Raw genomic sequence first — 14,509 nt, forward strand, 5'->3', positions numbered from 1 at the left:
GGAAGATCGATACTGGATCAAATATTTACAGTCAAACAGATCTTGAGTAAATCATGGGAACATGACATTGATGTTCACAACGTGTTTGTAGACTTCAAACAGGCATACGACTCAGTCAAAAGGAACAAACTTTACAATATATTGGCTGAATTGGTAGTACCACACAAGCTAATTAGACTCATTAAAGCCACAATGGATAAAACTTAGGCATGTGTATGAATACAAAACTACCGGACAGACTTTTTCAAAATTTCGCAGCGACTCAAGCAAGGAGATGGGCTGGAACCTACTTTGTTTAACCTGACACTGGAGTATGCGGTTAGATAAATGCAAACTGGACGAGGAAACCTACTGACCAACCGAACGGTTCAACTGGCCGCTTATGCCGATGATATTAATATTATGAGTAGAACCTCAACAATAGCACAGGAAACATACGCAGAGTTAAAAACGCAAACAAAAAGGCTAGGTCTGGAAATTAACACAGAAAAAAGAAAAATAGTGATACAGACGAGAAGTAATATAGTCCCACAAAACATTATACATGAAGATGGCATTGAAACGGTTGGAAAGCTTACATAACTGGGAGTAGAAATATATGCCGACGGATCAGAAGATGGAGAAATACAGAAGAGAATAACGCAGGCAAACAGAGCTTGTTTTGCCCTGTCAGACTTCATTAGAATACAAAGATTGCAATGGGCCGGACATGTGATAAGAATGGGAGAGGATAGGCTACCAAAAAGAGCACTTAATGCCACAATGCAGGGAAAGAGACCGGTTGGAAAACCAAGAAAGCGCTGAGAAGACACAGTTAACAGCGAAGCACAAGCTCTTTTAGGCGGCCAAGGCTCAATTTGGACTGTAGTGTCGCAGAAGAAGAAGAATACTTAAAGCTCAGTTATGGTTGGCTGATGTCTGATGGCCATCGGCTTTACTGAATTTGTATTCAATAATTAATACAATTATTGTATTCTCATACAAATGTAAGAAATTTCCTAATGTTCTTAAGAGGAAGATTAGGAAAACAACCAGAATGTAATTAATTAATTAATTAATTTGATTTCTTATTGTCTAAATGTTGGTCATTGTAGGGCACACTGCCACGGAGGAAGGTTTTACTCAAGCCGATAACACCCTTCTAGTTAGACTGATCCAAACTTTCCATATAGAAAGTCGTAAGTGGAAAGATATAGCTTACAATTTTCTCATTGGTTCTGATGGCTTAGCTTATGAAGGACGAGGATGGGGAGTCATAGGATCCCATACAAGAAATTTTAATAGCAAGTAAGTGTTATTTTGGATCTTTAGTGAGTTTGAATGTTTGGTGGGTTTAGAACTTCTGAACTTTCTAGACCTCTACTTGCCCAGTCCCTGACTAATGAAGTCGTGCGACAGTTGTTTTGTAAGCGAACGATGATGTGTATTCTGTATTATATCTCATAATATATAAGTCAGTCAGGTTAGTGATACAGGAATCCCTTGATGTGTATTAAGTATTTGATTTTTCTTGATTAATCGATTAATTTTTCTCTTATGATTGGATATTTAATATATTTCATTTTAAACACAATATAAGTCATTTGCCATTCTTTTTAGACTTCCTGATCCTTATATTTTTTTTACATTTCTCACAAGTATTAGCACTTTATTTCTGATTTTAATATACTCGTCATACGATTCTGCTTTTCTTATACGATATTTAAAGTATGCTGTTTTTTCCTTGTGTTTTGTTTGAGATCCACGTTATCTTTCTCTGTTATAGCTTTTGCTCTTATTTGACTTTTATTAATTCACATTAATTTCAAATTTATTGTGGAATCTCAAGACATTACTTTTTTTACAATTTTTTTATTCTAATTTAAACGCTGCTTTTGAATTCCCTCATGCATATTTTTCCCAACAGCATACAATGCAACGACTGAGTTTTCTTTCTTCGGAACAGTTAATCTCTTTTATAACACTATCCAAAATTAATAATTTAAGAATGTTTACTATTATTAAGAAATATTTGTATCCCTAAACTTAAAACCAATGTTTAGAAATTATATTAAATATGTGATAAAAATATTTATCAATATAATGACCCTGAATTGTAATTAATTCCCTTGTGCAAACTCCTCATTTATATTGTTAACCAAAACCGCAGTCTAATCATGATAAATAAAGCACTATTACATTTGAAGGACACTAATAAGGGAGGAATCAGACTGCTCGATCAGAGCGACCGTCCACGATCGACCAATATTACGAGTCTATGAAAATGTATGCGCAGAGTCAGACTGGTGGACCGTCCATCACTTACAGCGACCGACCGCGATCGTCCAGTTTTGAAATTCGGACTTGTTGAAATTTTTGATCGTTGGTCGATGAATATGGAACATTTCGCATTCATTTATACTGTTCTAAGCAATGACATTTCAAAATTTGTAATTAACCTATAAAATTTGGGCTTGCTCATGCGATAATAATTTTGAAATTTAATAGAATAATTTAATAGAATGGGATATAACACAAAGAATTCTCCTTGTTGGTGTCTTTTAAAAAAAATATCTCGCACCCAAACTGTCCTACGCCTACGAAGACGTCTTCACATAAATAAGTGATAAACAATTTATCAGTAGAATTATCGCTGCTAATTCTATTCATAATTCAATTTTCTACAAAAAGCCCGGTAAAATAATATTACAAAAATTTGGTTATGTTGCTATAGCCTCCTGACGTTTTAAAGTGGTTTTGATGGTCGGTCGATGGAACACGAACGAGTAATGTGAGTTTAAAAATAAAAATAAAAAGGTTGGTTGATCGCCGTAGGTCGGTTGGTCGTGGCACAGTATACATATTGCTTAAAAAGAATTCTTTTTAAGCAATATACTGTGGAACCGTGTTGCTACAGGCCATCGCATCGTCCCGCTTCGCTCTTGATGTCGGTGTCGGTATTAGTCGGGAAGAAAACTTAAAAATGTAAATCTTTGATGTAAAGTTTTATATTGAAAAGTTTTAATAGAAAATCTCAGTTGTAGATGGAATTTTATGTTTTAACATCAAAATCCACAAGGAAAATAAATTTCCTGTAGTCGGGTGTAGCACAAACAAATAAGAAAGACCATAAATCACAAAAATTTTAATTAAAAAATCCTTTGTAAAAGCGTTGATTAAAATATTAGATATATAATACATATTTCAATCAAAGGTAAAAGGTATTTTATGCAAAAGAATCCTTTCAGTTTCTTTTTCACAGAACGTTTTATGAATTTATACTCCATCTTCAGTGCTGCTACTAGGTATACATGTTTAAACTGTTGATAAATTTGATAAATTATAGAGTTGTGGATCAAAAATGGAGATTTGATGAACAAATAAAACAGTTGTTAACTCTATGGCTGTATTTTTGCTACTACCTTTAAATTAATAAAAAGGTGACACAACATAATAACTGGTAAAGTAGCCACTAGATGGCACTGCTAGAAAATATTTAATTTATTTATCTATATCCAACACTCCCACTAGATAAACAAATTTAAAAAAATAACATTTAATAAATGTTTAACAGTTTTAACTAGACCAATCTCTTTCAAAAACTGGTTATGTTTTACAGAACTCAAGCTTTTTGTCAGGAGATCAGCTAGCACGTTAGCTGTGTCTAAATATTCCAGCTTTATCAAACCTTTGTTTACAGCTTCTTTGACAAAATAATATCGGATATTATGTGTTTCGTTCTTCTATTCAATACGGGATTTATTGCTAATTTCTGAGCTCTCATATTATTATTATATAACGATTTCACCAATACGCAACATCTCATACAACAAATTAAAAAAATAGCCTCTTTAGCAGCTTTCGATACTGCTACATATTTTACTTGACAGCTGTGGCGCACCCAGGGGGGGGGGTTGGGGGTTAAACCCCCCCCCTCTCCAGGGCATATAAAGTAAACAATATATAAAGAATAGTAGAAAAATGTAACTTGTCTTTCACACACAATACAAAAAATCCAAAACGCTGATTGAATAATTAAATTACCACTTTAAATATGTAGAACACAATAATTATTGTATAAATACGCAATAATTAATAATATTTTTCATTATATTTAGATATAGATACCTAATATTAGGCTTATAAAAAATTAGACAGAACGAGTCTGTTGCGAGTAGCATGCGCCTACAGGACTGTATCTGCGGCGGTCTTGTGGACTATCACGGGTTGTGTTCCGCTGCATGTGTTAAAGCAGTAGAAAAGAAAAGAGACATCTCTATGGGAGAAGAAAGCATTTGACAACAGCTATAAAAAAAAAGAAAGGGAAAGATCAATGGAAAAATGGCAGGAAGAGTGGAACAACAAGGAAGATGTTGCTCAGTGGACAAAGATGCTGATCCCGAGCCTAAGGGACTGGGTAGATTGTCTGTTTTAGGGCGTATCTTCATAGGTTCAGAAAGACAGATGCAGATAAATGCCTATACTGCGAATATTCCGACACTGTTACTCACACAATGCTGGAGTGTAATAGATGTACAGTGGAGAGAAACAGAATGTATAAAGAAATAGGTATGGACCCTGTGACTGTAATAGATGATCGTAAAGATGACGGGAAATACGGAGTGATGGAATAGTGTTCACAATTACATCCAAGCAGTCATTAAAAAGAAAGAAGAAGAAGAGAAATACCAACCGGGCTAATGACAGAGATAAGATCTAATTACTATTTTAATGGGAATAAGTCGCAATTGAAGGTTAAAATAAGTTTATTGACGTTTGAATTTTTGATCTTTGATCTTGCACTGATAACTTGTTTATACTCCAACAATTAATATAAAAAAGAATAGCGGTTGGTACAGAAGTACATCTAGCCTTCATCGACCTAGAAAAGGCGTATAATACAGTTCCAAGACTTAAATTGTGGCAAGCTTAACAACAACTCGACATTAGTCCATACCTTTTAGGAATAATCACAGAAGTATACAGGGATAACACTACTTACCTAAAAATCGGATATAGACTATCAGAGCCAATAAAAGAAACTAAAGGACTAAAACAAGGATGCAGTATGTCACCCTTACTGTTTAATTTATATATTGAGGCAGCCCTCCAAAATTGGAAAAACCACTGCCAGGGAATGGGAATCCCCATAGGAAATGACGTACTGTTCTCCCTAAACTTTGCGGATGACCAAGTCATCCTAGCTCAAGATTCTTATGATCTAGAATTTATGATAAAGTGTCTATAGAGAGAATATTTAAAATGGGGGTTACAAGTCAGCATGAAGAAAACAGAATAGTTACTTAATTATCAGTTCAGATGCAAGGTTTGAAGTGTTGATAGACGAGGACGTGGAAATCAAACAAGTGAAAAAATTTAAATATTTAGATCCACTCATTGCTAAGAACGGCTTGGGAGAAATCGAAATTAAACACGAAGTAATCAGGGACTTAAAATTGTAGGATGTCTGAACTCCTTATGGTGGGATCCCGCATTTCCAAAAGGAACAAAAAAAGAATAGGGCAAACCATGGTTGAATCAGTTCTTTGTTCTATGGCTCTGAAGTATGGACAATTAATGCAGACCTGAAGAGAAGATTGTTGACAGTTGAAATGAATTATTTGAGAAGAAGTGTTAGAATATCAAGGCAGGAAAGGAAGACTAACGAATCTATAAGAAATAACATGAATGCTACAGAAACGGTCATTGACAGAATAGAAAGAAGAGGTTCAAAATGGTTTGGACATCAATTGAGAATGTCTGACAAACGTTGGCCCCAAAAACTTTACAAATCGAAGCCCCCTGGAAGAAAAAAAAGAGGTAGACCTCGACGCTCTTGAAATGAAGGAATTAGAAGAGCGATGGAATCGACAGGTTTGGAGGAGGAGCATGCCTTGCACCGTGAGGATTGGCGGAGGAGAACGGGAATACGGCGATAGCCGTCTTCAAAATGTATTGTATTTACAAGTTCGATTAATGTCAAACGTCAATAACCTTATTTTAACCTTCAATTTTGGCTTATTCCCATTAAAATAGTAATTACTTTAAAATGCCACAAGAAAATAGCTTCAGAACAATAGATAAGATCTAGATAAGAGAAGGGAGTGTTCCAAAAATGTCGTCAGCCTTACAGTGGCCATCCCACTTTCGGAGTACGGTACGTGCGACAGTCAACTGCGCATAAGTAAGAGAGGGTGGTTTTAGTTGGTAGGCAGGATAATAGATACCTGAATCTTTGGAACTGCTATCTTTAGTACTTTAAATTAAACTAAAACCCAAATTGTAGGGACTCAACATGGAGGTAGCATAAAAGAATTTCAAAACCCCCCCAAGACAAATTCTGGGTGCGCCACTGCTTGACAGAGAACTACTATTCTGTTTTTTGCTTTCCCAGACAATAGGTCCACCTGAAAACTGAAAATAGAAACCAGTATAAGATTTTCTGTCGTGAGAATTACTCAGCCAACTCACATTTACATAGTATTTTAAATAATTATCATTTTTTGAAAAACTTACTTAAACCATACGATTTTGTAGCCTTCAAGTATTTTAATATCCGTTTTACATGCTTCCAATGTGTTTCTGAATGACAATTATTAAATTGACTAAGATAACTTACAAAATATGAAATATCTGGTCTTGTCACCTATTAAATTTTGATAAGGCACTTGAGGAGATGCATTATCGTCTCTATTCAAATTTAAACTAATTTCCATTAGGGTAGCAACGTATTTCGAATACTTCATACTGAACCTTTTTAACAACTGTTCAATATAGGATTTTTTACGTAAAGTTATAACACCATTCTCTTTATTACGAGTTACTCTCATAAATAAACAATTCTTATTTTTTCCTAAAACTTTTATTTTGAAACATTCATTTAATTTTAACTTTAATTTGTCTGATTGAATAGAGATAATGGTTTTTAGACTATTTTTCATCTTTATATATAGACATGGCTCATAATCAGATTTCTTATAACCTAAGTTAATTAAGAAATTGTCAATTTTTTCATACTAAGACCGAGCTGACTGTTTTAAACCATATATGACTTTCTTGAGCCTTAACACTTTTTTATTTTCGTTTTCTAAACCTTCAGGTACTGTCATAAAAACATTTTCTTTTAGTTCACCGTTTAGAAAATCTGTCGCTACATCAAGATGAAAAACATCCAAATTCAAATTTGCTGACAAAGCAAATAAAAGTTTTTCTGTATAATACCTTATGACTGGAGAAAAGGTTTCATTATAATCAACTTCAAACTTTTGAGTGTAATTCTTTGCTACCATTCTTGCACAATATTTTACTTTACCTGAGTTGTCAACATTTTGTTTGTATAGGTACCCGCTTATACTTCACTACACAACCATCTTCAGCAACATCAACCACTTCCCATGCTGCGTTATCCTCGAAAGATTGCAGTTCTTCTGTCATAGCCGCTAACCATAAGTTACTATCCGGTCTCGACATCGCATCCTCGACACTAACTGGATCATTGTCACTATCCGAACACAAATAACTCACAAAATCATGAAACCTTTTTGGTTTAGGTATTCTGGTTGATCTCCTGATTTCATCTAGAAAATTTGGCAAGTAACATAGGTAATCGGGATCATTGTCTTCAGCAATTTGATCAATCGATGTGCTCTCTTCATCGTGGCGATTTTGATCCTGACATGATTAATGATTATTTCCCACTGAATCTGATAATCCTGACAACTCTTCACCAACTGTGATTGAAACATCATCTGATTTTTCTACATCCCTACTAATAACAGTATCTTTTATAGCGGGATCATATTATCTGCAACCTTTAATTGTGTCACTATAACCAACAAGGACAGTTTTCTTTGATTTTTTGTCCAATTTATACCTTTTTTCTTTGGTATTAGCATCATTACCTTATATCCAAAGATTCTTAGATGACTAACCTCAGGCTTTTTGTTGGTCCAAATTTCTATCGGAGTTTTAGTCACACCAGTTACAATTGAACGGTTTCTTAAGTAGACAGCCGTGTTCACTGCTTCGGCCCAAAAAATCCTTTCTAGACTAGAGTCAAACAAAAGACACCTAGCTTTCTCCGCTATTTATCTGTTTAATCCTTCTACAGCTCCATTTTGTTGTGGAGAATAAGGATTTGACTTTTGGTGAATGATTCCATTATTCGTTAGGAAATTTTCAAAAATATTACTACAAAATTCACTACCTCATCGGTTCTCAAAATCTTTATTTTAGCATCCTTCTGTTTTTCTACTTAGGATTTAAAATTATGAAAATTTCGAAAAGTTTTATCCTTATACTTTTGGAAATAAACAAAAGACATCTTACTAAAATCATCTTGAAGGATAATGAAATATATAGAACCTCCTAACGAAGTTATCTCCATCGGTCCACATAGGTCAGCATGGATAATCTCCAAGCAAGCATTAGCTCTATTACCTCTATAACTGAACGGGAGTCTAGTCTGCTTTCCTTCACAACATACTTTGCATACATCATTTTTTGCTATATACATGTTGCAATTTATACCGTTTACTAAACCATTTTTCATTAGATTTAAATCTTTATAATTTATATGACCCAATCTTCTGTGCCATGTTTCACTATTAATAGTAGTTGCTATAAAAACTTTCTGTTCATTGGGCACTTCAAAATTAAACGATATACATTGTCTATCAAATCAGCTGTCGCAATCATTCCATTGTTATTGTATATTTTGCAACCTGCATTATTAAATATAACATCGTTTTCATTTTTTATCATTTATGATATATTATTTATGCTTGCCTCAGATCTCTTTTTATCTACAATTGTGGTTATCATCTTTTCTGTTTTTTCTCTGTAAGATGCGTGCTGCATTCAGAATCCATATAAAAATCTGTAAATTTAAATTTTCCACTTATAAATGTTGTACTAAACGCATTATTATTAAAAATAGGGCACTTATTAATGAAATGGCCTTTCTGTTTACAACGAAAACAGGTTACATTTCTCTTGTCTTTCTTGACATGCTTAGTGTTGACTTCACTCGACTTTGTAGCAAAATCTTTCTGCTTTCCACTGCTAGCTCCGTCTATCTGCATATCCAATGTAGATTTCATTTCGTCGATGGTTATAGCGACTTTTGAATGCTCTATAGCTACAATCATGAGCATATACTTTTCTCGAAGTCCCGCCAAAAGTAACGAGCCAACCCACGTGTCATCAATCTATAAGCTGGTCCTATTCAACTTCTGGAACGTATGATTCCATGGAATCGCAGTTTTCCAACCGTAGCGATATGAACTTTCGAAAAAAAAACCTGAGTCTTCTAATAATGTTGTCAGCGTATCTCATACATCTTTCGCCGTGCAAGTTTCTTTTTCATGCAAATGTAGGGACGGATATAAAGTCAATATTAACTTAGCTTTAGACTGTCTGCAAAAACAGCGGTGTCGTCTGAGAATCTTATGTTGTTCAAGATTTTTCCATTTATTGATATACATTATTGTTCCTCTGATATTGCTTCCTTAAAAATAGCTTCGCTGTACAGATTGAATAACAATGGGGACAGCACGCAACACTTGATTTCTATAGTTTCTGTATCGACATTTTCAATTCTAACCTTTGAATATCTATCGACTATCCACATTCTTTTCTTTTAGCAGTTCTACGAGTTTTTGATATCGTACTCTATCAAAAGCCTTTTGATAATCTATAAGGCAAACATAGAGATCCTGATGATAATTTTATATGATTTTAAAGTTTTAAACAGAATTCACTTCATGACAACGTAAAACTCCCAAATGGGGTTACTGGCCCGGGGTCGTCGTCTCTATACGGACCTTAGATAACAACTCTACTTCTAGTTGAACTTAAGGTCTTGTAAATTCTGAATTATGTATCTTGTTTAATTTGTGTATTCTCAGCATGCAATTTAGTTGTTTTGTCACCTGCTTTAGGTTAGGTCCATTATGACTAGGCGCTTAACCACCCTTCCACTCGACCTAAGGGCTCTATTGTGGCTGCTTACCTTGTCCAATTCGTTTCTTAATTTTAGTCTCACTAGAGTCTTCTCTAATAATTATAACTCTACGTACATTTCTATGACTCAACATTCCTAAAGTTCAATGGAAGGACCCGTAAGTCCAGAAGCTCGTCCATTTTTCATTGTTGTTAGGATTTTCTTTACTTCAGTTGGTGTTATTGAGTTTTTTTCCATAAAGGTTGTATCTAACTGGAAAGACTGGTCATTATTTGCAGAAAGAAATTGTGGAAGATCTTCGATCAATAGATTCTGATAATAATCTTTCCTATCTTTTACCGGTAGTAGCGAAGCTTCTTTACTGGCGTTATATTACTTGTTTTCTCTACAGTAAAATGCTGAGGCGAGCGTCACGGAATTGGCGCAACAAGATGGCTTCGTCACGGGTAGCGTTATAGAATAGCGGTTCTTGATATCGATTCACTACTCTCGATGAATTCGTTTCTAGTCATCATATATTTACTCTAAGCAGGTTTAAATTAAAAATTGCATGAAAAATAACTAACAAAATATAGATTTTAAATGAGAAGTAAAAAATTAAAAAAATATCTGATAGTAAAAGATCCGATTCGTAACAATTGTCAAAATTTAATAAAAGTCATAAATGTCATCCGATTAATAACAACATTGAATGATCTGTTTAAATTTTTATAACAATTCTCGTATTAAAATAATTTCATATAAACACAATTATTATTTTTAAACATATTATTTATGTTATATAATAATTAAATTTACTATCAAATACAGATTTTAAAATACAGAAAAGTACCTACAGTACTGCCTACTGTTCCACTTTTTTAATATAACTTGTTATTTTTAAACATTTTATTTAGTTTATATAATAATTAAATTTACTATCAAATGATATTTATTTATATTTTTATAATTTCATATAATTATAATTTCATAAAATAGAATATTGGATTTTTACAATTATTAATCAATTCGACTATTGTATTAAAGTGCGATAAAAAGAGTTATTAAGAATAATAAAACATTTTCATATTTAAACAATCGCAGCGGAAGAGTCCATTTGTGTACCTATTGTGGGAGCGGCCGCTAGGTATACAAAATGTCAAAACTGACCATAAGTTGTTATTTTGATTTTTGAAATGTTTCATATATTTTTTTTTTATTTGAAAAATACAGAAATATAGTATGAAGCTTCGCGCTAGTCTACAGTACCAATTTCTTTCTTTCTATCCTTCCTAAGGAATTTTATTTTTCTCCATGCTTCCCTTGCTCTGCTAAAGCCTATTTTCTGATCTATTTGTTTATACTTATTGTCCCATGATTCATTTTTTACCTTTAGCACTCCTTTTTTGACAAAGCAAAGTCTCCGGCAATGTTTGCTATCTCTAAGTACCAAACCCCAACCATCTGACCTCCGTTCTTAACTATAAATTGAACTATAAGTTTGCTTCAATGTTTATCTAGTGTTACGTGGTGTTTGGTCAAAACACTCTCGGAAACGTTTATTCAGCTAGAACTCAAATAAAACTTAGCTGTTACTAACAACGTCAACGTGATACTTCGTCATCTGCCTCTTCCAAAAATTCATGCCATGTTGGGCTCTTTATAAACCATTTAGTCTGGAATATTTAATAACTTCCAAACGGTTCTAGAGTCTTCTCACTATTTCTAGATTTTATGATCTTATCCATTTCAATGTTTCGGTTACTGATGTCACAGCGATACCATATATTCATCATCTGTTATACAATGTCACGGTTTAGATTCGTTTAAAAACAATCGCTATCTATCTATCTATCTATCTATACAGCCCTTGCTGTTCAATTTTGGACATAGGCCTCCCCTTCCTTCTTCCACGTCTCTCTATTGTAGGCAGTTTGTATCTACTTCGCGTCTACGTGTTTCTTCAAGTCATCTGACCATCTCATTTGTGGCCTTCCTCTTTTTCGTTTGTAACTATATGGTCTCCAGTATATAATCATCTTATTCCATCTGTCGTCTTTCTGTCTTATGGTATGTCCAGCGAACTTCCACTTAAGTTTTGCTATCTGCGTTAATACATCGGTCACTTTTGTTTTGTTGCGGATCCAAGTATTTCTTTTCTTGTCTGATAGCCTGATGTTCAGCATTTGCCTTTCCATGGCTCTTTGGGTCTTTGCTATTTTTTCCATGTTTTCCTTTAAACGTCCAAGTTTGAGAACAGTAGGTGAGAACAGAAAGTATACATTGATTGAAGACTATTGTTTTTAAATATTGGGGGTATTTTCTATTTTTTAGTATATAGGAAAGTTTTCCGAAGGATACCCAAGCCAACCGTATCCTTCTCTTTATTTCTCCGATCTGATTTTCTTTATTTAATTTAACTATGCAGCGTTCCACGTTAAGAAAATAACATTAGGCTTATGGAGATCAGTGTTGCCAAAACTCTCAAGTATGCGGTTTACTAGATTGTCGATATATTTTTCGAATTATTTCCATTTTCAATTAACATTTAACTGTAAAGTCAGAATAACAATTGAAGAACCACAAAACCTTATTATCATTATGTAGTCTCAGAGAACGACATAAAATCGCTGACATACGTACACCGTATTATTTTAAGTTGCAATTAGTAATTAGATATATGCATTCCAAGCGGTCCGTTTATTTGCTTTTAAATGTTTAATAGCCGGCAAAGTGCATGATTTAACTAAGCAATATTTTCTACTGATTTCTATGATTCATGGTATATGATATTCTTACCGAAAAACAAATAAACTATCGTTACTATAATTAAAATAAGATAAAATAAAATTATCTTTTGTAAATACTATTTATTTAATTAAAATCATTTTCCCTACTTTTCATCTCTTGTTTCGAATGGGCACTTTTGGTCAATTACGTTAAAAAACAGTAATTTAATTCATGTCTGTGAAAACGAAAATACAAATTATACAACCCTGAATCGCGCTTGTGTTCATCGTGGCATCGCTGCGCTTCTATCGTCCATAAGAAATGCATGGCCCTATCTCCGCAATGTTATTTTCTTAACGTGAAACGCTCATTAGTTGTCCCAAATATACATATTCTTTTACTTGTTCTATAGTTGTTTGTGCAATTGTAATTATTAATTCTTCGTTATGGTTGGTCATAATTTTCGTTTTATTATAATTCATTTATTTACATGAAATGAAAAATAGGTCTAGAAATGAATGAATTATAACAATCGCTATACTTCTTTTAAGTAAAATATCTTTTAAATATGCGATAACAAGTGACCCAGGCGTTCCATGTTTGTAAATCCCGTCTTTCTTTAATTGCTTCGGGAATCCTAGAGGCAAAAGCAATCCAAAAACCTACAAGATGTTTATTCAAAAGTTAAATATAAATATGACATATCCGTTGACCGATTACTCACTTTTTTAAATTTAAATAAATGCAGAAAACGATTTTTTAAGATATATTTAACTGCATTTATTTTAATGAACGAAAAAGTTTTGTTCGTACTGAAAGTAGTTTCTAAAAATAAAATATTAATTGTCACAGGTTATTAACCACAAAAATACACTTATCAGAGATACATTTTTTATTGTTCTAAAACAGATCTATAATGAGAATGACATATGGAGTAAAATAAAATTTCAAGGAGAGATATTTTTTTAAAAGTGTTTTTGATGTTAAAATATTATACAGTGCGGGGCAAAATTATGGAATACATTCATTTTTCGAGAACAGATGACTTCTCTCTGACAAATCTCGAAGCAAGTCGATTTTTATTTTTAAATGATTTTTTGGCGTATATATTATACTAGTGGCATATATATATCATACACCGATCGATGTAAATTTTTGATTTTAAGTAATCCCAGAGGAAATGTTCCCTGAGTGGTGGAAAAGTGGGGTAAGGTCTGGAGATCTTACTCTTGGTCTACGGCCTTGTACCTTTCCTGCATATACAATAAGTTAGACGCTCTTATTAAATATTGTGCTGCTGGTGTTGATTTCAGAAGTTCTTATGACTTTTTTCAGGGCTAATTTAAACAGAGTGTAAGGGAGTGTGTCACCTTGTCAAACGCCATTATTAATTAAAATTGCGAAACACCGTTTGACCGAATTTGCTCTGTACATTTTCAGTAGTTAGGTTTTATAAGTTGCAGCTTTTTTTACTGCTCACATTATTTTTTTATTTACCGTATACTCAATTTCGTTAGAAACTTTTGAGTTCTCTGATATATACATCATACATTCACTCACAATTCAGATCGTATATTTCGAGAGCACACTGAAACGTCAGTGTTTATTTGAGAACAATCTTTTTCGGTAATAAAATTCGTTTAGATAAAGTCGTTTCCTCTTAGAGGTTCTGATATTTATGTTTCGAAAACGTGCCCCAATTCCAACGTATATTCATTCTTGCTTTCAGACTTATATCAAACGCGTGGCTTTCGAACGGTTATAACTGAGTTACTGTGGAAAATTGCAGGCAAAAAGGCGAGGACCTTGGAGAGGTAGGACTTCCCCAGATGTCTCCTCTCAGAGATTCTCTCAAGG

The 14,509-nt window shown here is 33.6% G+C and overlaps 1 protein-coding gene across 1 annotated transcript in view; it reads left to right on the forward strand.

Annotated features, from left to right (window-relative positions):
* LOC140447950 (peptidoglycan recognition protein-like) overlaps nt 1–14,509 on the forward strand; it is a 48,569-nt gene that overhangs the window by 22,722 nt on the left and 11,338 nt on the right. The window contains exon 3 of the mRNA XM_072540916.1: nt 1,095–1,287. Coding sequence (XP_072397017.1) covers nt 1,095–1,287 — 193 coding nt within the window. The remainder of the gene's footprint in view (nt 1–1,094; nt 1,288–14,509) is intronic.

The sequence above is a fragment of the Diabrotica undecimpunctata genome, chromosome 8 (assembly GCF_040954645.1).
Source record: "Diabrotica undecimpunctata isolate CICGRU chromosome 8, icDiaUnde3, whole genome shotgun sequence".
Lineage (NCBI taxonomy): Eukaryota > Metazoa > Arthropoda > Insecta > Coleoptera > Chrysomelidae > Diabrotica > Diabrotica undecimpunctata.